This window comes from Xiphias gladius, chromosome 15 (assembly GCF_016859285.1).
Source record: "Xiphias gladius isolate SHS-SW01 ecotype Sanya breed wild chromosome 15, ASM1685928v1, whole genome shotgun sequence".
In the NCBI taxonomy this organism is placed as follows: domain Eukaryota; kingdom Metazoa; phylum Chordata; class Actinopteri; order Istiophoriformes; family Xiphiidae; genus Xiphias; species Xiphias gladius.
In genome coordinates, this window is record NC_053414.1 from 5,410,950 (window position 1) to 5,435,051 (window position 24,102).

The following is a 24,102-nucleotide window of genomic DNA, read 5'->3' on the forward strand; positions in this document are numbered from 1 at the left end:
TAACCTTTTTATCTTTAAGTAAGGCTCCGTGATTTTCTAAAAGAGCTGGACACTGTAGCTTTTAGCAAATGTTATCACACAGGACTAAATAATGCATTTGTTGGGGACCATGGTCGATGTGGATTAATCCACATTTGGGGCTGTAGTGAGTATTCGGGGCAGCGGTATGGTGTGGGACCGAGTCAAAATAAACTTCAAAGTGTGTCTTCTTGGTAATGAAGGAACATGTCACCGAGTGCAAAGGTGCGACAGAGTAATAAGATATATAAAAACAACACTTGTTAGTAGGATCACTTCATTGTTGGTTTTGGCCCTTTCATTAGATTTGTTGACAATAAGGAAAGAAGAGAATACTGCCAGCCTGATCCCTTAGATACACACACTGTGGATCGCTGCGATCAAACTGAGAAAAGGGTTAGGGTTAGAGTTAGCCAGCGACCGGGGACACTGAGCTGAGCTCTCACCCCTCCGGCGCAGGAATCTGCCACATCCATCCAGATGGAGTCTGACACCACCTCGTCACGCCCCACCCAGGGAATGCTGTAGAAAGCCACGAAACGGAACGATGGCATCATCTCCGGGGTGACTATCAGCCCAACGCTGGTTATCAGCTGATCGGTCACATCCATGCGCTCAGCAATTATGATTTTGCCCTTATTGAGCACCTGAGAGAGCCCAGAGAGTTTTGGGGAGAAAGTCAGAGTTAACACTTCTATTTTTCAATTACTACTTTACGTACATCTGCTTTTGTGTCTGATTTTGTGTTGTTTGCTGATTGTTCTACTTTTACTTTCTACATTTTTATTTCCGTGTACTGGAATTTTACTGCAAATGTAATGTGGTGTTCTCGTCTCACCAGGTAGGTGATGTGTTTGACTAAGTCTTTGTGTGTCTGGTCAGCAGTAGTGATGGTCAGCTTCAGGGACAGTCTCTCTCCTACGGACACTGTGTTGGCCCCTTTGGAGATGTACAGGTAGTTTTGTTGGCGCTGGTTAAAGGTCGCGTACGGCCGAATGGTGATCTGTTGTCTGGCCTGCTGATCTGGTCTCAGGTCAGCCTGTGTGGTCTCAGCCTGGGAAGCAGACACAATGAAAAACAATTCTGAGTTCGTGACAGTTTTGCCTTTAGAGACATAAAGACAGGTGTCCTGTTGTCCAACACGTAGGACTAAGTGGTCAGAGGTTTAGTGCTGTGGGGTTTACAACTTCAGCTGGTCGGCAAAAGTATTTTGGCTGCGATAAGATGATGACAAAAACTTAAACCGTCCCTTTCAGCAGATCAGGCCTCTTCTCCGACATCATCGTAGGAGCATGGAAAACTAACCGTAGAGCAAATAATGGTGAAATTTCAACCAGCAACAGAAACAGCAGAGCGTTTATAGTAAAAGTCAAAGCAGGAAAAGAGTATGAAGCGAGAACAGGACCATTAAAGTCCAATGTAAAACCTCAACAGCTTCTCACAGCATTAGACCTTCCGGTTTTAAATCCATACTCACCCAGCTGCAGGTGGGCAGAAGCCCTGAGAGTAAAAGCAGCATGCAGTAATACTAACAATAAGGGTTTGTGGGCGTTGATCGCTGGGCATGTTGATGGAGCCTCTGGCGGTGCCGAAGGTGGCGATCAGCGGCGTCTCCAGCAAATTCAGCTTGACCGGGACTTTATGGGCCGGGGAACCATCGTGGTGGCTCACCTGGATCTGGATGGGTCGGGGAGAGTTTCTCTCCGTGATTTCATACACCACAGTTTTTTCACTGGCAGCGAATGAGGTGACTGTAACCAGAGGATCCAGCTAAACACAGATGAATGCTCTTACCGCAAAGTCGTAGGGCAGGCTTGGCTTGAAGTACTTCGGCGCGTCTTTGAAGGATATGAAATAGGGAGAATCCACAATTTTGATCCCTGTCTTTTCGGCTTCAACTAGGTCACTGCCTGCACAGGCCAAAAACCAGGATCAATGAAGAGTAAATAACCAATAGCCACAAACATAAATAATTTCATGAACCTACACTCAAAGGTCCCCTCTGATATTTTGACTTTTTTTATACCACGTCACGCTATAAACATTTGTTTTACTTATTTTTCACACTTACAAAAGGGAGATTGCACAAATTTTTTACTCTATTAGGTAAAACTAAAGATTTAATTGCAGTGTGTCATTGTTTGTACCAGCGTTTAAAAGTGGAGAGATTCATGTGTGTCCACGTTTTGGAATTCCTTGAGCTGTCACTCATCTAATGCGGAAAGTGAACAGGACTTTTGCTTTCGAGCATCTGAAATAACTCCTCTGGGTTTCAAACCCAGTGCAGTTCTGTGAGGTCCCACCACCCCCCCCCAACAGCAGCAACATGCCCCACATTTCCATAGAATTGTGACACAGGGGGAGAGTCAGGGGGTTAAAGAGCATGTCGATACACATGTGACCACAGGGTAGATTTCAAAGAGTGGAGCTAATACCATTGACCCGTCCTGTACAGGCCATAAAGTGAACTCTGGCCTGATTATGACATTTTGGAGAGTTTGGTCTTACTGGGCTGTGGTACGAGGAACAAACTGCGCAGCAGCGCAGCAACACTACACAGCCCACATCACGGCTTTGTTTGAAATTCCGAGATACTTTCCTATGTCCTTAAATAATCTTACCCTTGTAAAACACAGTGTCACCCATGTCCGACTATTTCTGTGCTACATTTGTACCAATTTTTATAAAACATACGATTTTCTTCTGTGATTGATTTTATTGATGGAAAATCGTTTGTCAAAGGGTTGAGCTTCTGATAAAACACGTGCACTACAGTCTCTATGTGCGGTCACTTGAACTATGCTTATCTGTGCCGTTTTTCTCGTGTGCTTACCGGACTGGGTGAGCACAGAGACTTTGACGTACACAGAGTTGCCCACCAAAGATCTAACGTCGGGGTGAGCTCTCTTGATCTCCTCCATGCTCAGCGTGACGACTCCTCCGTCCAGCTACAGGAAAACAAGAACACAGAGGGTAATTTTACAAAAAACCTTCGACAAAAAATGACGGCTTCTTAGCCACTGGTGCAATTGATTTGAAGAACAATTAAGCAGTGTTTATAATTCTGACAAAAACAAAAAAACAAAACCCTAACTTTTTAAAAAAATGAATATTAAAGGGAAGATCATGGTGCTGAAGTCCCTAAGACCTAATTCTAATGATCTATGCAGCCTCTTTTAGCCTCTTTTAGCCAACCGTTTCGGTTCTCCAGCTGCACACGGACTTTACGGCTGAGTCTCACGGCTCTCACAGACTCCCCATATAAAACCACAGGAACCACCATGAGAGCCAAGTGTATGCGACCTGTCCAGCACCACGCGGAGAAGCATAAAAGTTAGTGTGACTCGCTGAAACGAAGTCAAACATTTAGCAGATAAAGGGCCAGGTGAATTTCTCAAATGTCGGTTGAGCCCAAAGCAGAACTAAACGGAGCAGACATCCAGATGGACAGAAACGCTACTCTAATTAAACGCTCAGGTTACCCTCATGCTCGTGTTTGCCGGATGTGTGAGCAGAATAAGTGGGTAATTAACATTTGCAGCAATGGCGCTGCTGCATGGACAAACAAAAGAGTGCCATCGATAGAAACTTAGAAGGAAACACATTTCACGGCACTGGCTGGATTGTTTCACCGACAGGAGAACACTGGGGAGTGCAGAACACCACAGTGATATTCGCTCGACACCAAACATGGAGAGAAGCTTAACACCAAAGAACGCCAGCCGAAGAGAATGCTAAGGAAAACCAATGCGTTTTAGAAGCAGCCAAAAATGATGACGTAGCTCGCAAATCTGGCAGCCTTAAACAGTGACAGCAGCCGGTGAAGTCTGGGAGGGAGCAGTGACTTACGTCTGACACCTGCTTCACTGAAGGCAACCTTCTCATCTCCTTGTTGATCTTCACTCCAAACACAACGTAGGCCGTGCCCTGGACTGGCTCTCCATACAGGTACCTGACACACGGTTACAACAACCATCAGCCAGCAGTCGCTGGGTTTCATTCATTCTTCTCTGGCATACTCAAACACTCTCGAGAAAAATCCTTATGTCATCAAATATCGTTGTAAACAAGGTTTCTGTGTTCATGTGTACGTTCTTGTGGTTTCAGTATTGGGGTGAAAATTCCCTAACGAGAACATTTTGACCTTTTCAGAGGCCAGTTTATGGTTAAGTCGTGGTTTTGGAGTCCAGGCCTGGATAAGGTCTAGATGAAACTAAGCTCAGGATCCACAGGACTTAGGGTAGAGAGTAAACTGTCAGCAGGAGTAACAGTTGAGGTTTAATCGGTAGCAGTGTGGGTTAAGCGGGTTAGTGAAAAAAATGCAGACAAGAAATGTATAATAAACTGCAGTCACATGTGTGTGTGTGTGTGTGTGTGTGTGTGTGTGTGTGTGTGTGTGTGTGTGTGTGTGTGTGTGTGTGTATGATTGCGTAAAACAGACCTGGCCGAGATCTCTACTACCAGTTCGCTGTCATCCAGGTTGAGGAAGGACTTCCTGGGAGTCAAGGTAACATTGAAGGCAGGAAGTACTGAAACACAAAACACCGTGAAAATAAAGCGTAACCGTGTTGCATAGTTACAGAGCCATTCCGAAATGTGACATTCAGAGTTGAAAAACAAAAAACGACTACGTGACAAAATAATTTAAAGCTGCTACTGATGTTGTTAGCGGTTTAATTTCACCTACTGTATTTCTTCACCTCAAACTGGGAGGTGAATGTGTTCTGCCGCCAGTGGTCAAACTTTGCAGTCACCATCCACGTGCCTTCGCTGCCAGACATTCAGTCGTATTAGAGAAATATCAAGACATTCATACGTGATTTTCCAATAGTGCCGTACTATCGCTGCTGCTGCGCCATTTCAATGCAAACGTAAATGGCTGCCTGCACACTGCCAATTGTCCTTAAGCTAAAAGTCCTAAAAGCCGCTGAGGTGGCAATTTTACAACACTATGATGCGCCACGCAATCAGGGTCACCACAGTTAAGGGTTAAGACGTGGTTTTAGAGTTAAGGCTTGAGTAAGGTCCAGATTAAACTGAACGCAGGATCCATATGACTTAAGGTATAGAGTTAATTGTCAAAAGGATTAACAGTGGAGGTTTGAAAAACTTGTGTCCTTTCAGCGGTATTTCGGTGAAGGGAATTCAGCCACCCTAGCGTGCGTTTTCAGTATATTAAAAAACTCAAACTGGGGCGGGTGGAGGCCTCAAATAAACATGCTTGTGACCCGTGAGTCGCTGACTTAAGTTTCGACATAACTTCTGGATAATTCCGAATAGTAATACTGGCTGAACAACATGCAGCGTCCTCCACATGTCATGGTGAGTCAAAAATCTACAGTGTCTTGGGGATTGCGGTTGCACTGTGTGAGTAGCGTGGAAAGTGCTGAAAGGGGAACCAAACGGGCTGATCTTACTTGACAGTTTCAGAGAGAGGAAATGTGTCTGCAAGGACGCCGTCCGCAGCTCTAGTCCTGAACAGCTGTTTAATCACCACACCGTCTGGATTCTGAAACGCACGCACAGATGGGTCATGTGAGCGGAGCAAAGCCCTAAATCGACAGGATATCACAGGATAACGCCACCTGAGCTCATGAACCCATTGTGCCTACAAAGTCATTGCATTGTGCCTCCAGAAAATCTAAAAAAAAGTCTTTGGACTATTGTTTCGCATTTTGCTCATTATTCTGCTGAGCCTCCCTTTGTGCTCCCATTAAAAATCTCAACATTCATGGCAAGAGATCATAGTTCCTAAGGCTACATCTAATGAGCTTTTTCAGAATCGATTCATCTCTCAAGCTTTTAGTCTAAAAAAAAAAGGGGAAAAAAAGTGAAAAACAGTGAAAAATGCACCTTAAAATTTCACAAAACCTACGGTTACATAGTCAGACGTCTTGTTTGTCCGACCGACAGTCTAAAACCCAAAAATATTCATTCAAAGTTTATGTTGAAAAAATTATCTAAATGATTAGCTGATCAAAACAGTTGCCGATTATTTTTCTGTCGACTGACTAAACGTTTGTTTGCTTACCTGGATATCTATTGTGATGGCGCTGTCAAAGGCCTTGAAGGAAGGAGAGGACACAAAGGCTCTGAACCGAACTGGAGAGGGGGATGGACAAAAGACAAAAGACAGAAAGATGCCTAAAAACGAACGTTTTCATTTCTCGCAAATCAATCAAACATTGTTCAGGCTTGTATCCACAAGTTCCATCATCATTATTAGGAATATCACTTGCGCTCGCACTCTTTCTGTGACCACAACACCACAAAGTCAAAATAGTCACGCTTGTTCACATCGAAGTTTATTTTAAAATCGTGACTACTGGGAGAAAAGAAAAAAAAAAAAAAAATCGAATCCTACACAGAACTTACGGAGCAAGCTGAAATACAACCTGTGGTCTCTCATACTCATCGTTTGTGTCCATTATCTTGAGCTTTCAGCAGCTCCGTCGGTTCTCACCGGTATCTCCGGGGTTATAGATGGGTTTGTCCGTCTGGATGAAGATGTATCCAGAGTGAAAGGACACCATCAGTATCCTGTCCTCAGAGTGGAAGCCCTCGAAGTTCACCCTCAGATACACAAACTTGTTCTTTTTCTCATCGCGGGCCAAATGGTCCGAGGGAAGCTGGGATAAAATGACATCGAGATGCAGGACGATGGTTGGCAGGATCGTGACAGCATCATAATTAGGATTAGTTCTAATTAAGACATTGGCAGTTTTTTCTCTTTTTTTCCCTCCGATGATATCGACCGTGCATTGAACTAACAGGTTTACCGTCACCTTTCTGCAAGTTACCTGTACACGAGAAACCTGCTCCACAAAACTCGTCGTTACCATGAATAACAGAAAGACCACATGACGCCGAGTAGTTCTGATGTAAATACTGGTCTGGACCACGTGAATGTACGGTACAAAACGGGATCCCAAATTTTTAGACCGGATTTGGCTTTGCATCAGAATGCAGGATTCGGACTTAGTCAAGCTATACGCAAACTTCATGGCATCCCTGTGAGGCGGTAGTAATACTTCCCTAAAGATGAGTTGGCTGCTGGTATGAGAGTCGCCTACATTCATTCTAAATTCAAAGGAATAAACCCTTCGTTTTTATTATCAAAAAAAAAAAAGAAATATATATATATCAGATATTTTCGTATCAGAATGAATGACAGAAAAACTGAATGAGATTTTCAGTTCTGATCTAGTCTAGATTGGATTGATAGGTGGAATAAAACTGGATCCTAAAGTCGCTCCTGTATTTGATGTTGTATTTTAATGCTGAACTCAAAGTTTGTCAGCAGTATGATGCCGACAGATGCACTAAAGGTAGGTTGTTTCGCCAGGCGTAGGGCTACCTAAATTCAGTCTAAGCTCAGAGGTAGAAATGCTGATATTTTCCTTGGCCGTCATCGTAGTTTTTTAGTTTATGTCGGTTTGGACGACGTTTTAGAAACAAGCCAAAACGGGTGAGACAAAGAGAGACACGACAGAATTGCTTTTTATTTTCAAGAACGTGGATCAGATCAGGTAGAAAGTCGGGATTTTCCAAAAACAACACGGATTCACTTTAAATCCACCTTTTAAGAAAGACTTGTACCATAACCTCTAACATATTACAGTGTTCCTCTGATAAATGTTTGAGTGGGGTTTTTTTTACTCTATTAAGTCAGTATTATGTTATAAATAAGCCCCACTTTTTTCAAACGTGTGTAGTTAGTCACTGAAGACAAATTACATAGACTTGTGTCTCTTTGAACTAGACCTAGATAGCTTAAGCCCTGAACCTGGTGAGTCACCTGTATGGCCTTGAGAGCGTGGAAGCCATTTTCCGAATTGAGCGTGACAGAGTCCTGGAGAAGCGTTTTGGTCTTACTGAAGTCCCGGACGGAGATGGAGACGGCGATGGGATTGGTCAGACCGTCGGCCTGCAGGTAGATGTTCTCCTGGCTGTCGGTCCTCAGCAGGTCCGGAGCCAGGACGGTGAACCTGCAGGATGACGCGACGGGAGGCAGGGGAGGGATATGTTACTTCCGGAACCTGCAAACGTTTTTGGAGTTACAACTAACTCTGCTTTCGCTGCGGCCCTTAGCTCTATGGTATTACAGCTCCTGAGTTTAGTAGCACTGCCGCAGCGAATGTTACTGCTACTGCTACAACTTCTATCCACAGCACAATCATGTCTGCTGCCACGACTTAGACTACCACTAGCACTACTTCGGACATTTTGTGACATTATTTTTGGTGTCAGGTCAAAAAAAGACGTCGAGAATTTTAAAAACACCTGCTAATCCTTACAATAGAGGCTACAGAGAGCAAAACTTCATTAGTAACAATTCGTTGGTTTGACTGTTGCATTAATGGTTGTAGGAAGAGACATCTGATTGGTAACTGTACCTTGGTGTAGAACTTACTTCGCCCTTTGGTTTTTGTTTGCTGCAAATAAACAGTACAAATTTCAGCCACGACACAGCGCTGCAAACTAAAGCAGGGACAAAATAAACAAGGTGCGGTATTATAACATGGCATTGTGAGACACACGGTACTGGTGGTAGTAGCTTTAGTATGGTAACATATAGAAAAGGGTAGTGACAGCCCTGGGGAGTTAAAAGGGATATATCCACTAAAAAAGGAAAGAAGCAAGAATTGATGTAGTTTGTAATCTGTTCAGTCAAACGCAGTGTATCCCATCATGTATCCTACAGCAACAACAAACATCATTATTCTGGATTTTACTGTACAAAGAGGTTTCAGTATGTTATTTCTTCGTTGGTCAACACTAGCGACACGAAAGTGTAAGGCCCTGAAAAAAAGTGAAATTTAAAGATGCCGATGACGGCACAAAAAGCAGCTACCATTAGGCTCAGTCTAAAAGTTCCAGAGACCAGTATCATCCGTCAAAGCACCGTCAGGCAAAACCCCTAGCAGAAAATGTTTTTCGTTTTTGTTTTAATCGTAGTTTTCATTACATTATACTGCAAAGAAAAAAATCTACAAGCAACATTTCGCCGATGCAGTGATGAATTAAACACCTTTCATCTCAAAATTCATTTTTATACTGTTTTTATTTTAGGTTTTCTGTTGAGGCAAGTCCGGCTTTGTTTACTCACTCAGTGAGTCCCAAGTATTTTTCAGTTGATATAAACCTGGGGGGCAGATTCAGAAAAAAATAACTTAAACTGTCAGAGACTAAAGCTTGCAACGGCGTACATGATCTCAGAACACACAAACACACACACACACACACACACCACATACCTGTTATGCTGGTGGATTCTGTAAAGAACACAGATTCATTAGTAAACAAAATTCCAAAGATACAAACTGTCCTCCCAGTCAGCCGAAACCGGAGAAGTAAAAAAGGGTTACCTCCTTAAAAAGTCCGACTGTCCATCGGATTTGCAGAGCAGCAGGAGAAATAAAACGCTGTGGAGCGTCCACTGACCCATGTTGACGGACTGGGGATCTCGGTGGACTGTGGCCACCAGAGAGACGGTCAACTGCTATAGCAGACCCCAACCCCCCTCCCCTCTTCAGACACTGTGCAGTGGGTGCAGAGGGTCAGCGTTTAAAAGATAATTTCACAGATAAAACTTGCACAGAGGCTGGAGCTTTCTCTTTGGTTGTTTTTAGCCAATTTTCACCCCCATCAACTCCCACTCTGTCCCTCTTCCGAAAGGGAAATACTAGAAAACTGTTCTTTCATCCTCATTTGACCTAAACTACTCTATCGTTTCCAAAGTGAAGTGATCCTATACAAATAATACATAAATATGATGAATTAAAAGTTATTAACGCATATTTTTGGAAAAAAGGGAGAGTATTTTACCATGAAAGTGGCATTACATTCACCGCCACTGAGTTTGCATCAGTGTGTTGCTTTTTTCCAGTCATTCTTGAATTTTTCATCCAGAATAATGCTAACTAGAGGGCAGTACCACTGCTAACTGTGAGTTGTCCTGTCATCAACACAAAAACACACACACACACACACACACACACACACACCTACTGAATGATTTCTGAAACAACTCTGAAATGTCAGCCTTGTTCTTTGATTCTGGGTCTGAATGCAAAACCTGCCATTCACCACTGGATGTTGCAGATAGTTGGAACACTTTCTGCTGACGGACTCCAGGGTCATATACCCATAAATAAAAGGTACATTAAAAAAAACAAACAAACACAATTTACGAGTATTTTACATTTAATTTTACAGGTTTTCTCAGTTTTGCAACCAGAAAGCAGAAAATAAATAAAACCAAATATTTTAACCTGTTTGCAGAAGGGTCCAACAGAACATTTTTGAAGTCACCCTGTCGTCACATGACACATTTTGTAAAGAACGTGACCGTTGACTAGACTCATGAGTGTTGCTGGAGATTTACACAAGACTTATCAACTAGTGAAAAGAAGCATAATGAAACAGCAGATGCAGCTCTAAAAAGACACAAACTGTCTTCTGTCTTCTTAACTCTCCTGTAGAGAGCAGCCTCATTGTCCATGGTCTGAGTCTGAGTCGCTGTAGTCTGCCACCAGGGATGTGACTGCTCCTCCACTTCTGGAGCTTCTGTCCTGCTCCTTCTCTTTCTCAAAGTCCTCTGCCTTTATCAGTCCTTTATCCACTTCCTCTGTGGTTTTAACACTGTCTTTTGTCTCTGCTACTTCCTGGCCCGCTTGTGTTGGTCTAACAGCTGTATTTGAGCCTCCCTTTGTCTGAGTGACCCTTGAACACCGTCCATCCCACGTGCTGACTTCAGGGTCTGACTTTCTGCGGGTGATGGTGGCGCAGCGTTCGGTTTTGATTCCAAGTCCTCCTGGTCGTCTGCGGATCAGCGGGCTGTGCGGGGAGCCGAGGGCTTTGGCCACCGCTGCTTCCTTCCCCTGCAGGCCCAGCTTATGGAGCAGACTGCCTGCAGCGCCTCCTGGCGTGGCTAAGGTGGAGTTGAACCACGAACGAGAGGAGATCTCTTTCCGCTTGCTGTGCTGCTTGTCCTCGTACGCTGTTTAAGGAGAGGAGGGTAATATGAGGAAGAAATTTTTAAAGTCTTATTATGAGAATTCAAACTTTGCATGTAGACTGAAGGTGGTTAAATGTTTAAGCCATTGTTTGATCATTTGTGGAAAACTAGGTCACGGGACGAAGAGAAAGTGATACTTTTATTGTGAAGCTATAGGGTTTTTTTTTTTAATTTCTTAAAAGAAAATTGTAGTTTATTACAACAATTTTTCACTGTCAGAATTTCTATCAGTTATAATAACACAGACAGGCTGTAAACTACAAGCTTTCGAGCTGATATTCGATTTTGTATCAAGCCCATCTAGAAGTTGCTCTGGATGGCTCCCCTCAATATGCGGTTTTTCAAAAACCCTTACAGTCAGAAGAGTCTGTAGCATGTAACCTGTGACACCCATAGAAAGCTGATCTGCCTCAGGTGAATTATTGTATGAACAGAGGTGCTGCTGTCAGCCAGGTAGGGTCCAGGGTCAAGCGCAGTCGGAAAATATCTTTAAAAAATTTTTTTTTTATCCATGATCTTTTTTATTCTTTTAGACTGAGATAGTGAATAATTCTCCACACACTTGTTTGACCAGTGTGTCTGTTGCTTACAGTCGGGTGCCTGGTAGGTGAGTAGTGTTGCCAGTTTCTTGTCCTCCTCCTTCTCTGGCAGCAGCGGGATGGACAGGTTAGTCCTCATCCTCACTGCATTGTCCTTCTCCTCCTGCTCAGCCAGAACTTTCTTCTCCGTCTGCAACGCCAATTTAAGCAGAGTCGTCAGTCTGGTGACGCAAGGCGACACAATCTCAAGACGCTACGTTCATAAACATTTATATGTCAAGGAATCTGATCCTGGCATTACTTAAATTTGTCTTGTGTTGCCAGGAGTAATTTTACATTTATCATGTTGTCTTCTTTGAAACTGTTTTGCGTGTCACTGGTGTTTGCAGTATGACAGGAAAGACAGAAACAGAAAATGAAAAAGTTGTAGTTTTTGTTTCTCCGTACTCCAAATGTACACAGGACCAGAGACTGCAGGAAATACAATAATAAAGACTCTACAGAAAAACAACCCATTAGAAAATGATAGTGTTGTATGAGATTTACACAAGTTTTATTCAGCACTTTAAATTCTGTTGATGCAAACTGGAGTTTGGAAGGAGAATTCCACACTAAACCAGTTATATACCCATAACCTCTGATGGGTATGCTGGGTTGCAGTAACACATTAACAAAAAAAGAGGTAAATATCTTACTCTGAACTTCCTGCGGAGAGTGCTGTTGAGCTGGAAGTCGTCCTTCCAGCCGGACTGGTAGTCCTGGATCTCCGACAGCGAGGGCAGAGCCTTTCTAAGCTTCTCCTTGTCTTTTCCACCATGATCCAGCTTGAACATGGCATCGGTCTCCAGTTTCTCCTTCTCTGTCCGCTCTGTGCAGAGACAGAGACGGAGGAGAGTTGATTAGGAACAAAGATCAAGCAAGCAAAAGGAGGAAGAAGAAAAAAAAAAAAAAAAAAAAAAAATCAGGTGGCAGGCAGACTGTGTCCTTGTGAAAAATGTTATCAACCCTTAAAAGAAAAAAAAAACAACAAAAAAACTGCAACCTCAAGACAGTGAGTACATATTGCCATCTTCACAGTTTGAGATGGGCCGCGCGTTGACACTGCATTATCAAAGGAAAAAGCTGTTTTGTGTCATTGTCCTAATTTGCACCAAGAAACAGTACAAGGAAGTAAAATGAGCAAGTTATTTGTCTTTTAATTGACAACTAACATGAATCCTTTACCTGTAGTGAGGATCTGCTCATTTTCAGCCATGTCCCACCGCTCCTCTTTCCTGCGCGCGCCGCTCACTATCACGTAGTCACAGGTCGCCGGATCTGTCTGCATCTCGATGTAATTGACACACAGGTGGCACTTCATCCTGAACCTTGGTGATGGAGACAAAAAAAAAAAAAAAAAAATGTAAATATCTTCAATTCTTCATTTTAACTGAAGTTTGAAGTCACTTTGTTAGAGAGGTTCATTACGATTTTCTGTTGTTTAAGTGGGTGCTGTAAATTGCACCACACGGCTGAAGAGTGTAACGTTCATGTCAGCAGTCAACCTAGTCTGCCTGTGTTTACCTGTAGATTGGCGTGGTGTAGTAGTTCCCCACTTTCTTCTTCTCAGCATTGTAACGGACCCCTGTGCAAGGCGAACATCAGGGTTATGGAAGCGCAAAGACGCCGTGCGAGACTGAGCCAAAAAAAAAAATGCGCCGTGCTTTCCTCCAGACTTACCCATGCCAATGTGATTTTTGCAGCCATCGCACCAGATGTTGTAGGGCATCTCAAACCTTAAAGGGACACAAACCGTTAAAACGCGCACTTAGGGTTGGGTGTCAGCGAAACACCAGCTCTGATAAAGATTCAAAGTTCCATTTCTTCTGGTCGTTATCATTTAAGAGCAGCACTATGTATTTTACAATACTTAGTTAAGATTATGGAAATTAATTGTAATTTTATATGTCCCCGTGTTTATTAGCTACAGAAGACATGCACACTCGTATTCATCAGTCTCTTCTAGATTTGCTTATTTCATCACACCCTGTGACCTCTCTTATTCATGGTAATAAAAGACACTACATAAAAGGTACAGTTGCTTCTATAAATATGTCTTTTGGAGAAGACTAAATCAAACACAACTTACAAAAACTAATGAATCTAACGTATCTGACAAGCGCCTGTATGGCAAAAGCGAATCATCTAACATGTCTAATCTACAGCCAACATCAGTTCATCAGTTGTGTGTGTGCTCGTGCACTAACCTGATGATGAGGATGCCCTGGGACAGTTTCCTCGCCCTCTCCCTGAGAGCGTGAGTTTTATGGTAGCCATTGAGGGAGCCATGCTAAAGACAAACAGTGGTGGAAATGAAAGTCGGTATCTACACACAAAAATCTGAATTAAAAAAAACACACAGTGGTCTGTGCGACCGTACGCACCTTGGCCGGGTCAAAATCTGGAGGGTAGTATTTGTTTGTTCCTTTCCTCTCACCCTGTCAAGAAAACAGTATACTTTGTTACTAAAGAGTATAAATTGAGTATTTAAACAAATACCCTTGTGATTATTTGTATATTGACAGACGCAGGTAGAGATCGTGGCTTACCATAGTGACGCCTCAGTGTTCACACCGGTTACGGATTCACGCTGTTGTCACCATATTTAAATAATAATAAAAAAAAAGAAGTCGTTTCACTGACAACACACGGTAACAGTCAAGTTACATGTAAACAGACAGTTATATATTCAGACTCTGTTCTTCAGTGCCCCCCCCCTTGCTGAAGCCAGTGCAAGCTCCGCATTGGCTTCGGCAGCTTAGTTGAACAAGCGAATAAGTAGCGGAACGTTAGACAACAGCAAATCCCTTTGGCCAAATAGCGAACAGACGCTGTCTCAATCTCTTTTATTTTTGATCGGTGAATCAGGCGTAAACTACAGTAAACGCTCACCTTAATTTACGAGGTATGTGACAACGTTAAAGTGCCATATTTTTTGCATTGAGTTTGGTGTGTCGTTCACTCGAGGCACGGGAACGCATCGGAGCTACACGCTAGCTAACGTTAGCAACAGCTAGTTTGCCGTGTAACGTTAGCCTCCTCTTCGCGCGCGTATGTGCGGCACGTAACTTGATGACAACTGGAAATAAAACTATTTGTATTATCATTTGAAACGCGCGACTGTCATGTTCACTCTCGTGGACAAATTAAAAAAAAACAAAAACAAAACAAAACATCAACTTACAAATGTAGTTGCAGCTGTACACGCAAACAACAACCAAACCGAGGGCCGATGGGTAATGAAGACGTCACTTCCAGGTTCCGGAAGTGGCGTCACGTCGAAGAGGATTGTAGGAAGTGCCGGTGTCAGGGCAAGAAACGTGCTCGTTTCCCGCCTGTATTAGCTGTCGTTTCTCCCTCAATGCCGCAGAAATGGAAACTAAAGCGGTTCCGCACAAACGTTACATCTGCTCGTTTCCCGCCTGCTCGGCTGTTTATAACAAACAGTGGAAACTGGACGCTCACTTGTGCAAACACACGGGGGTGAAGCCGCACGCGTGCGAGCACGATGGCTGCGCCAAGTCCTTCTGCAGCCCCTATCACCTGGCGAGGCACGAGCTCAGTCACAGCGGCGCGAAGCCCTTCCGCTGCACGGTGGACGGCTGCGCGGAGGCCTTCACCACCAACACGAACCGGGCCAGACACGTCGGCCGCGTTCACACCCAGGAGCAGAAGAAGTACGTCTGCAAAATGGAGGGCTGCGGGCTGGAGTTCAGGAAGAACAAGCAGCTCAAGTCCCACATGTGCGAGCGGCACACCCAGCTGCCTCCCTATCAGTGCACCTTCGAAGGCTGCCAGATGCGGTTCGCCTTCCCCAGCAGGCTGAAGCGCCACGAGAAGGTGCACAGAGGTTACCCCTGCAAGGAGGAGGGCTGCGTCTTCACGGGAAAGACCTGGACTGAGCACCTGAAGCACAGGAAGGAACAGCACAGGATCTTCCTGAAGTGTGACCAGTGCAACAAGGTGTTCAGGGACTCGTGGTTCCTGCAGCAGCATCAGCATGTCCACTCCGATATGCGGGTCGTCTTCAAGTGCCCCAGGGACGGCTGTGACAGGTCATTCACCACGACCTTCAACCTGCAGAGTCACATCAGCTCCTTCCACGAGGAGCTGCGGCCCTTCACCTGCGCACACGCAGGCTGCGGGAAGACCTTCGCCATGAGGCAGAGCCTCCAGCGTCACAGCGTTGTCCACGACCCGGAGAGGAGGAAGCTGAAGAAGCCTAAACCCAAGAGATCTCTCGCTTCCAGGCTAAGCGGTTACAGCGAAACAAAGAGAGTGATCTGCAAAAAGCCCCAGGAGCCAGAATCTCACAGAGGGTCTGCCCAGAAAAAGACTGATCCCCCTGGTCCTGTTGAGCTGGTGTCCCTCCTGCAAGACACGTCCTTGCTGTGCATCCCTGCCGTGGGGACACAGGAACTTACTAATGCCCTGACTGTACCTTTAACAGTATTGTGAGGACAGCAGCTGCTCGAAAAGAGCATCTATAATGTGTTATCATTTCTTGGTGTTTTATAAAGTTTTCCACCACTGTCAGGTCACCTTCTAAAAGTCTACGTTGTGGACACGTGGGCTGGAACCTAACAGACCAAACTGCCAGTTGAGTTGATTTTATCGTCACTTATATAAAGAGGTCATCTTAACTACGGGAGTGGAACCAGGTCCAGGTGTTCCCTCCCTCTGGGTGGTGTCGACTACATTGTTTCTGTCCATATAAATCATGTTTTTGGGACTTAATTTAATTTACTGGAGCCATTAAATCCATTATATTTGTGTAATTTATGTTTAAGAAAAATATATTTTGTAAGAAGTTGATAAGAAAACGTAAGGTTTGGTTTTTGTTTTTTGCTTTCATTGTAAAAATGTAAGTTTGCAGAAAGATGGTGTTTTAATAAAACCTGCCATGAACGAAACCATGCATTGAAGGCATTTTGTGCCTGAAGAGCATTTATGGTTTTTATAGCGCTTTTATATCAGTTAGGCCTAATGTTGTATCCTGTACTACCCTGGGGAAGAGCCTTAAAATTGCGCTGTAGCAAAAATAAAACTGCTGAGTGATTGTTTTTACCTGCAGGACATCGTACGTGAAACTATTCCCAAATTTAAGTTCAAACATAGTCTTCCAAATTGGATTCCCCTACATGTGGTTTCCAAACCAAGGACAGGCCCGTAACGGAAGGCCGGAGTCAGAACAGTCCCATGCGTCGCCTAGAAGGGTAAATAAAAGGGTACAGTCCCTGTTGGAACTGGTCTGCTTGTGTCTTGTGTTATCGACACAATGGATGTACGGTTTCAATGTGACAGGAAAGTTACCCTTTAAACAGTAAACCTCTTAATTCCGGGTTACCTGGAATCCCGGTGTTTTTCTATCTTTTTGGCAGCCGTTTGGGGAAGACCCTTTGTTGTTTCAACATAGCAGTGCCTCCGTGCACTAAGCCAGGTCCATGAAGGGGAAGAAGGGTTTTTTTTTTCCCAGTTTGGTGGGGGAGAGCCTGACCTCAACCCCATCCAACACCTTAGGGATGAACTGGAACGGCAACTGTTGGGGCTGAATGGTCGCAGATCCCTGCAGCCGGGTTCCAAAATCTGGAACCCGAGAGAGTAGAGGCTGTCGTAGCAGCAGGTCAACGTCCACAGTTTGGGAATCACAAACTTGCTGCGTTTGTGTGTCCGCATACGTTTGGTCAAGTAGTTTATGTCTCTCAATCTTGCGCCATCGTGGTCCAGGAGCCTGCGGCTGGATGTCGCTGACTCGCGCATCTTCGGCCGGAGGAGGGGCGTGTGCCGTCGGTGAAATCGCAGAGCGACATGGAATGAAAACCTGCGGATTCTTTGGCCGCGGCGACACACGGCGGAGCAGCTCAGCCCTGACCGGCAGATTTACAGCGTAAACAGGAGCAGCTCTGCGCGCGTTTGAGATTCCGAGGCTAAATCCTCTCTGAATATTTCCAGTTACAGGAAGGCTGCTCCCTACATTCCTGCCCTGCTCGGCTCAGACGAGCCCTATATGGACTGACTGTCCGACCAGCTCACCCAGGAATGCACAGCAGACCTCATCCAATTAGTATCCATACAGTCTGAATGTAACGTGTAATGTCCCGTAAGCATTTCCTGTTTTGAAACCTTCCTACATGGCTGTGGGAGCGATAAAACTCGTCATGGGGAACAAATGCTCAGCTTTGTCCTGGTGACACTGCTGCAGAGCTTACAGTAACAATATAATCAAAAGCACATGCAAATGCAGTGTAATAAAAGTCTTATCTGTTGCTTCAGTTGAAAACATTTCAGTTAAAAATCATCACTCAGGATTGTGATTTTGCCACAAAGCAGACAGGACTATTTCTGTGTGTCTTGTCAGTTTTCTTTCATAAACTTCACTTAGCTTGTCTCATTTATATGGCTTTGTTTTTCCACTGAGAATAAAATGTTTTTTATTCTACCGCTTTTCAGGTACGGCGCCGGCATATTTTAATCTAAAGTCTCACGGTTTTACCGTACTTTAACCTTTCCATGTATATGTATTTTTTTTTGTGTTTCCTGCTCTATTTTTACTTCTCCATATCAGTTTTGGCATTAACTCAGGCTACATTTAGCCCAGTCTGGAGTCATAACCTGAGCTTTAGCAGTCTGTCTGTGAACAGAAACACACACTAACTGTGCTTTGCTCGACAGCAGCTACCACTGAATTTATACATCTTATCATTAAGTACTTCAACAGAAAGAAAAAAAAATCCTTTCAGGCTACATAATAGTTTTTTTTTTTTTTGTAATGGAGGTTATGTGATTAGTAACAGCAGGTATAAATATGAGATATATACCGTATGTTTTAATTAAATTAAGAAATTGTCAGGATTAAAACGGAGCTCTGGTGGGTGAAATTCCCCGGGGATTAAGGGGGATTTCTCTGATGGAAGGGGTAGACGCAGAGGAAGCGGTACATCATAAAAGAAATATATCTCTAATGTATATGTCTGCTTCATGAGACAACAAAATAAATGTGCGGAACGTGCAGGAATGCAGAGGAGACAGAGCGCTGGGAGGGCCCTTAACAATCCATGATGCCTCGACAAAATACATTTTTCAAAGAAAACTGGAAACCAGATGATGCTGGCGTTTATGTAGGGAGCCATCAACGGCCCAGGAGATGGAGAAGCCGCATGGGTCCTTGTTAAGAAACTGGGTCGGAAAAAAAAAAACCCAAAACACGGAATGTTCTTAAAGAGAGCCACCAGCAGATGACTGGTCATGCCGGGCAGATTTCATATGTGAGGAGGTCTAATAAAAATGGTGCATACATTTCTTAACTTGCGTAAAAATGGGTCATTTCACCAAGTAGTTTCTTGCAGGATCACAGAAAAACCCTCACGTGGAGGCGCGTGCCGTGTGTAAGAAGGTTTGTGTTGTTAGTGGTGGAGGAAGCAATCGGAAATTTTAGGAAACACGGGACCTGAGAAGATGTCTTTAGGCCGTCTAAGCCCTCAGGTGACAATTTCCAGTGGTGGAAGAAACAAACATCTAACGGTGCCCTACTCTGTTTCAAGCTTGTGGTGTATATTATTGCATTAGAATGGCTGGCGCTTTTTCAAATGATGGGTATCTAGTTTTTGAACAGTACCGGACAGTGGGTTTGGATCTGACCAGGTTGACCACTGTATAAAATGTTGTCAACATTTTGTTTCTTTTCTCTTTGCTTCTTTTACAGGAATTGATGCCACGTTCTTTCCATTCCTGTCTCCTGACAACCACGAATTCCAGACTGGTTCTGTGGGCCGTAATCCAAAGGGATTGCTCTATCTCCACTGTATTTCTCCCACCACCTCCTCTGCTCTCCCTCTGTCTTTTCATCTCTCACTTGGCCTCCATCCGCCCGTCTCTCGGAGAGATGGAAGGAATGTGTCAGGCCCTGTGCCCTTTCGTGCGCTTGTTTTCCGTGCAAATTACCGGGAAATGGGAGCTTTCCGTGAGAAGGGGTTTCGATTGCCTGAGGAGAGCCGAGTCAAGCGGGGCTGCTTACGTTTACAACATGTCCAGAAAAGAGAAGGGTAATCTATGCGGTGGCGTTTAGGAGCAGCCCAATATACAGTAACAATGGTTTAAGTTGGGTTTAGTGTGTTTCGAAAAAGAGAGATCCAGCAGTCGACGTAGAGGGGTCCAGTTTTAAGTCTTGAATCCCACACATGCCATGAAGACAAGCTTTACACAACTTCACGTATTCAAGGTATTTCTGGTGTTCACAGACCGCCCTTAGGTCATATGATGACGCCTGAACCAGGTCCGCTAGCTGACGAAGACCATGAAATGGGGCGGAAGGCTCTGAAAAAGCTCAAACGTTGACCTTTGAGTCCAGATTGTTTTGTAACACGCTCTGCTCCCAAGGTCAAGAGTTAATTAACTTTCATGCCAAGACGTAGTTTTATCACGGTGTAGTTTTGACTTCAGCCTGGGTAGTGTTTGCGTGAGGTGAAGAGAGGCCATGCGAAGAAGCTCTGAGTGATGGTGATGAGGAGCCTGTTCACCTGGGTTTCCTCTCATGCAGGCCGGGCACTGGACCACTCTCGGTTTCCCTGTAGGTCTACATTCATGTCTATTCTGCGTGTGCTAAGGCGAACATTAAGTTTAAAACTCAATTAAAACCACGTCTCGTGTGGTCCAGTTATTGTCCTTCCTCTGATGAAAAGAGAGGAAGGCGTAAGATGACTGCTGGTGAACTTTGGGCAGAAAGTCCAAAAGATATTTTACATCATTAGAGTTCTATAGGAATGAAATAATAAGACACTGAAATAAAACATGAATTAACGCCAGTGTTTTAAGTCAAATTTGCTCAAGTTAGAATCAGACGAAGCGAGTGGACTGGTCTATCAATGAGAAAGAGCTCGCTTAAAAATGCACTGTCACTTCCTTATTTGAATTAGGAATTTAGTGCAGTCCCCCAAAAATGTATCCTTGAAAGAATTATTGAAATTCCTGGCAGTAAATTTCGTGGACCGGTATTATTCAAGATCTAGGGTTGATTCCTTTCTAATTCATATCAACAGAGCTATAATACATGAGAAATTGGGCTGTTTAACAGTAATAAATAAACTTAAAATCTCATTGGACACACTCCTCTTGTCTATATATAACTAAGTGAAACCAGGAGTCAGGCATTAAAAAAAAACCAAGGGAAAGTAATGTTCTTTGTTATGATCACTGTATTTACTGCCTGCTTTGTAATGTATATTTTTCAATATACAAACTGCTCGACTCACTTGTCTTTATTTTTCTCCAGTTCTTTAGCTTTAATTCCTTTGTTTACCTACGTTTATGTTCCCCCTGCCGTTGCTTGTGTTCCTCTCAAAAAATGGTCTCTTCTAGTGATATTTTACTGGGTAGTTCAATATCAATTTGAGGGTCAGGAGCTGAAAATGAACTTCTTGGCTAAAACTGGCAAATTGACGGCGATGTCCTCAGACACAGAGGTGTCGGGGCACCCCGAGGGTCTGGGGCTTAAAGCGTCAGACACGAAACCGCAAAGTCCTTGGTCTGCGTCCCGCCAGGGGCCGTTGTGGCGTGTTAATTCGCATCTCTCCCTCCCGTCGTTTCCTGTCCTGAGAAGACCAGTATCAAGAAAAGGTTTTGGGGGAATGAGCGAATCGGAATAACTGTGTCCAATATGAGTCTATGGATTTTTGTTTAGGCCCCGTACCGCAACTTGGCTTTGTGAGTTTGGAGGAACCGTCTGATATTATTTAAAAGACAATCCCAGTGAAATACAGTTTGAAAACAGACTGAAAAGTCAGGAAGGAAATTGGAGTCAACCAATCGCGGCTAACAGCTGACAATATTAATCGGCATCGTTTCGATGGATGAAATACCTCCCCGAGGATCCAATCGGGTTAAAATCTTCACTGAGACCTTCTCATGCTTTTGTTACGTCTTTGCCATCATTTCAAAAGTCACTCAAATCAGTCGAATCACATAGGTAACCATTCTTTTAATTTGCACTTTAACGCTTCACGCGGTTTGTCTTTCTTTTTTCTGTTTTTAATGTATTATGCAAAGCTCTTTGAGTTGCCCTTGTGTATGAAGTGTGCTCTACAAAGAAAACTTCGCCTTGCCCTACCTTAATTGGAAAGAAAGTCAAGAACGCACAGCGAAACGTGGCCCTGTATTGTACCTGAGTTCCTGGATGTATTAGGGATAATTTTAATAAGCCGGAAAATACAGTGAAAGAAATCTTAGAGTGTCGGCTCAAGTGGACTAGACCTCGGACAACATGAACTGTAGGGACGTACTGTACAAGGATAAATGTAGTTTATGGAGAAATGTTCAGTATATTGTCTTGTCTACAGAACACGTAATGATTTGATCCAGGACGAATGATGTGTATGTTATGTATGTTGTATATGACTCATTTGATGTTTACAGAAGTTATAAATATTTTAAAGAATGTAAATAAATAATGGTGCCAATACATTTTTTTCTCATACATCCCAAGTTGCTGTCTCGGTTTCCAGAATTATATAATCCTTGGTCTTTCACAGCAGCAGTCACACCAGTGCGTTTTTCAGACACATTGAAATGGCTACTGGACTCTCTGAAAACACTTTTCCCTGCCCGGTGTGAGGTTTTCACAGGACAGAAACTTGTTCATGTCAGGTGGGCCTTTTTCTCATCATTCATTTGAACTCTTGTCAAAGTTTAAAAAAAATAAAATAAATAAAGCATAGCTGTTACTAATAACATTAACAAAGGTTTTCTGTGAAAAAAGCCTACGTAGAGAAGCGCCAGAGTAAATTTCAAATGTTTGGCAACTCCGAAATGAACTTGTGTTGGTGTCATCTTTTCAGCCCCAAGAACATCAGTAACTAAATAAGGTGCAGTGAGGTGTCTGACCTGCACCTGGATGGCAGAAACGCAGTCCAAATATGCACTTTCTTGCAAACTCCAAATTCCTCTGACTGTCTGTTAGGGCCCTAAACGGTTACATAATGCATATTCTACATATTCTACATGTCAGCCACACATTGCTGATGAAATCCCTCAATTTATGGAGCAGCTCAAGACGAGCCACCCATTGTGGAATGTCTGCCCTGTTGTGTTCTAATTATAACCTCCCTTTCTTCTTTTGTGTTTGACCTTTCAAAGTTTTTTGGTTTTTTTTGTTTCCCTGTATCAATTCTCGGCAGCAATGTTTATAATAAGAAAAGTGAGAAAAGCAGAATACAACCGGGGCCTATTTTTAGACATTCCACAATGACTCATCCTGCCTCTTTTAAGCTTTTCGCTGCACTTCTTCCTTTACATTTCCTTATGTGCCGATAAGGTTCCGTCTATAAATGTATCTCTTGGCCGTCTCCCTGCCCGTCTTTCCACTTCTGTGTCTGTCTAGCTGCCTATCTACTGATTCATTTGTTACACATACTTCTCAGCATCATCAAAGTGACATCATTGTCCTCTCCTTTTGCAGCTTTTAAGCAACCCCAACCCTCTGGGAATCCATATTGCCAGGGGCCAACATCCTCTGGAAAAACACTTTTCCCTGCCCGGTGTGAGGTTTTCACAGGACAGAAACTTGTTCATGTCAGGTGGGCCTTTTTCTCATCGTTCATTTGAACTCTTGTCAAAGTTTTAAAAAAAATAAAATAAATAAAGCATAGCTGTTACTAATAACATTAACAAAGGTTTTCTGTGAAAAAAGCCTACGTAGAGAAGCGCCAGAGTAAATTTCAAATGTTTGGCAACTCCCAAATGAACTTGTGTTGGTGTCATCTTTTCAGCCCGAAGAACATCAGTAACTAAATAAGGTGCAGTGAGGTGTCTGACCTGCACCTGGATGGCAGAAACGCAGTCCAAATATGCACTTTCTTGCAAACTCCAAATTCCTCTGACTGTCTGTTAGGGCCCTAAACGGTTACATAATGCATATTCTACATATTCTACATGTCAGCCACACATTGCTGATGAAATCCCTCAATTTATGGTGCAGCTCAAGACGAGCCACCCATTGTGGAATGTCTGCCCTGTTGTGTTCTAATTATAACCTCCCTTTCTTCTTTTGTGTTTGACCTTTCAAAGTTTTTTGGTTTTTTTTGTTTCCCCGTATCAATTCTCGGCAGTAATGTTTATAATAAGGAAAGTGAGAAAAGCAGAATACAACCGGGGCCTATTTTTAGACATTCCACAATGACTCATCCTGCCTCTTTTAAGCTTTTCGCTGCACTTCTTCCTTTACATTTCCTTATGCGCCGATAAAGTTCCGTCTATAAATGTATCTCTTGGCCGTCTCCCTGCCCGTCTTTCCACTTCTGTGTCTGTCTAGCTGCCTATCTACTGATTCATTTGTTACACATACTTCTCAGCATCATCAAAGTGACATCATTGTCCTCTCCTTTTGCAGCTTTTAAGCAACCCCAACCCTCTGGGAATCCATATTGCCAGGGGCCAACATCCTCTGGAAAAACATCTGGGAGAAAACTCAACAATAAACCAGTGATTTACACCAAT

At 43.6% G+C, this 24,102-nt stretch overlaps 3 protein-coding genes across 11 annotated transcripts in view; 1 reads left to right on the forward strand and 2 right to left on the reverse strand.

Moving 5' to 3' along the window:
* LOC120800759 (complement C3-like) overlaps positions 1-9,558 on the reverse strand; it is a 28,997-nt gene extending 19,439 nt beyond the window's left edge. For 3 of the 8 annotated variants that reach the window (XM_040147072.1, XM_040147079.1, XM_040147081.1), the window contains exons 1-14: positions 9,128-9,472; positions 8,415-8,453; positions 7,817-8,006; positions 6,482-6,647; positions 6,050-6,120; positions 5,436-5,527; positions 4,706-4,788; positions 4,460-4,547; positions 3,868-3,970; positions 2,852-2,966; positions 1,813-1,928; positions 1,552-1,695; positions 857-1,072; positions 465-665 (exon numbers count right to left, since the gene is read on the reverse strand). In XM_040147072.1, coding sequence (XP_040003006.1) covers positions 465-665; positions 857-1,072; positions 1,552-1,695; positions 1,813-1,928; positions 2,852-2,966; positions 3,868-3,970; positions 4,460-4,547; positions 4,706-4,788; positions 5,436-5,527; positions 6,050-6,120; positions 6,482-6,647; positions 7,817-8,006; positions 8,415-8,453; positions 9,128-9,273 — 1,770 coding nt within the window. In that variant the 5' untranslated portion in view covers positions 9,274-9,472. Of the gene's footprint in view, positions 1-464; positions 666-856; positions 1,073-1,551; positions 1,696-1,812; positions 1,929-2,851; positions 2,967-3,867; positions 3,971-4,459; positions 4,548-4,705; positions 4,789-5,435; positions 5,528-6,049; positions 6,121-6,481; positions 6,648-7,816; positions 8,007-8,414; positions 8,454-9,127 lie in introns of those variants that run through there. The other 5 variants (XM_040147076.1, XM_040147077.1, XM_040147073.1 and 2 more) reach the window with 5 other exon arrangements.
* A 645-nt stretch (positions 9,559-10,203) lies between these two features.
* On the reverse strand, positions 10,204-14,914 carry ccdc130 (coiled-coil domain containing 130). 2 transcript variants are annotated; one of them, XM_040146740.1, is made up of 10 exons: positions 14,801-14,914; positions 14,166-14,206; positions 14,001-14,054; positions 13,824-13,906; positions 13,297-13,352; positions 13,141-13,201; positions 12,802-12,944; positions 12,273-12,445; positions 11,629-11,767; positions 10,204-11,020 (listed from the first exon to the last, which is right to left on the reverse strand). In XM_040146740.1, the coding sequence occupies exons 2-10, from the start codon at positions 14,166-14,168 to the stop codon at positions 10,512-10,514; spliced, it is 1,221 nt and encodes a 406-aa protein (XP_040002674.1). In that variant the 5' UTR covers positions 14,169-14,206; positions 14,801-14,914; the 3' UTR covers positions 10,204-10,511. The 2 variants fall into 2 exon arrangements, with proteins under 2 accessions (XP_040002674.1, XP_040002675.1); XM_040146741.1 differs by lacking the exon at positions 14,801-14,914 and adding an exon at positions 14,509-14,777.
* A 55-nt stretch (positions 14,915-14,969) lies between these two features.
* On the forward strand, positions 14,970-16,534 carry LOC120800553 (transcription factor IIIA-like). The gene has a single exon (XM_040146742.1). The coding sequence runs from the start codon at positions 14,989-14,991 to the stop codon at positions 16,072-16,074; it is 1,086 nt and encodes a 361-aa protein (XP_040002676.1). The 5' UTR covers positions 14,970-14,988; the 3' UTR covers positions 16,075-16,534.
* The last annotated feature ends 7,568 nt before the right edge of the window (positions 16,535-24,102 follow it).

Excerpts from the sequence above, each read along its gene's own strand:
- ccdc130 (XM_040146740.1), bottom strand. Across the intron at positions 13,907-14,000 it reads CAGATTTTGACCCGGCCAAG|CATGGCTCCCTCAATGGCTA; the intron begins GTGCGTACGGTC and ends GTTTGTCTTTAG. Across the intron at positions 12,945-13,140 it reads TACACCACGCCAATCTACAG|GTTCAGGATGAAGTGCCACC; the intron begins GTAAACACAGGC and ends TCCATCACCAAG.
- LOC120800553 (XM_040146742.1), top strand. The coding sequence starts at position 14,989 with ATGGAAACTAAAGCGGTTCCGCACAAACGTTACATCTGCTCGTTTCCC.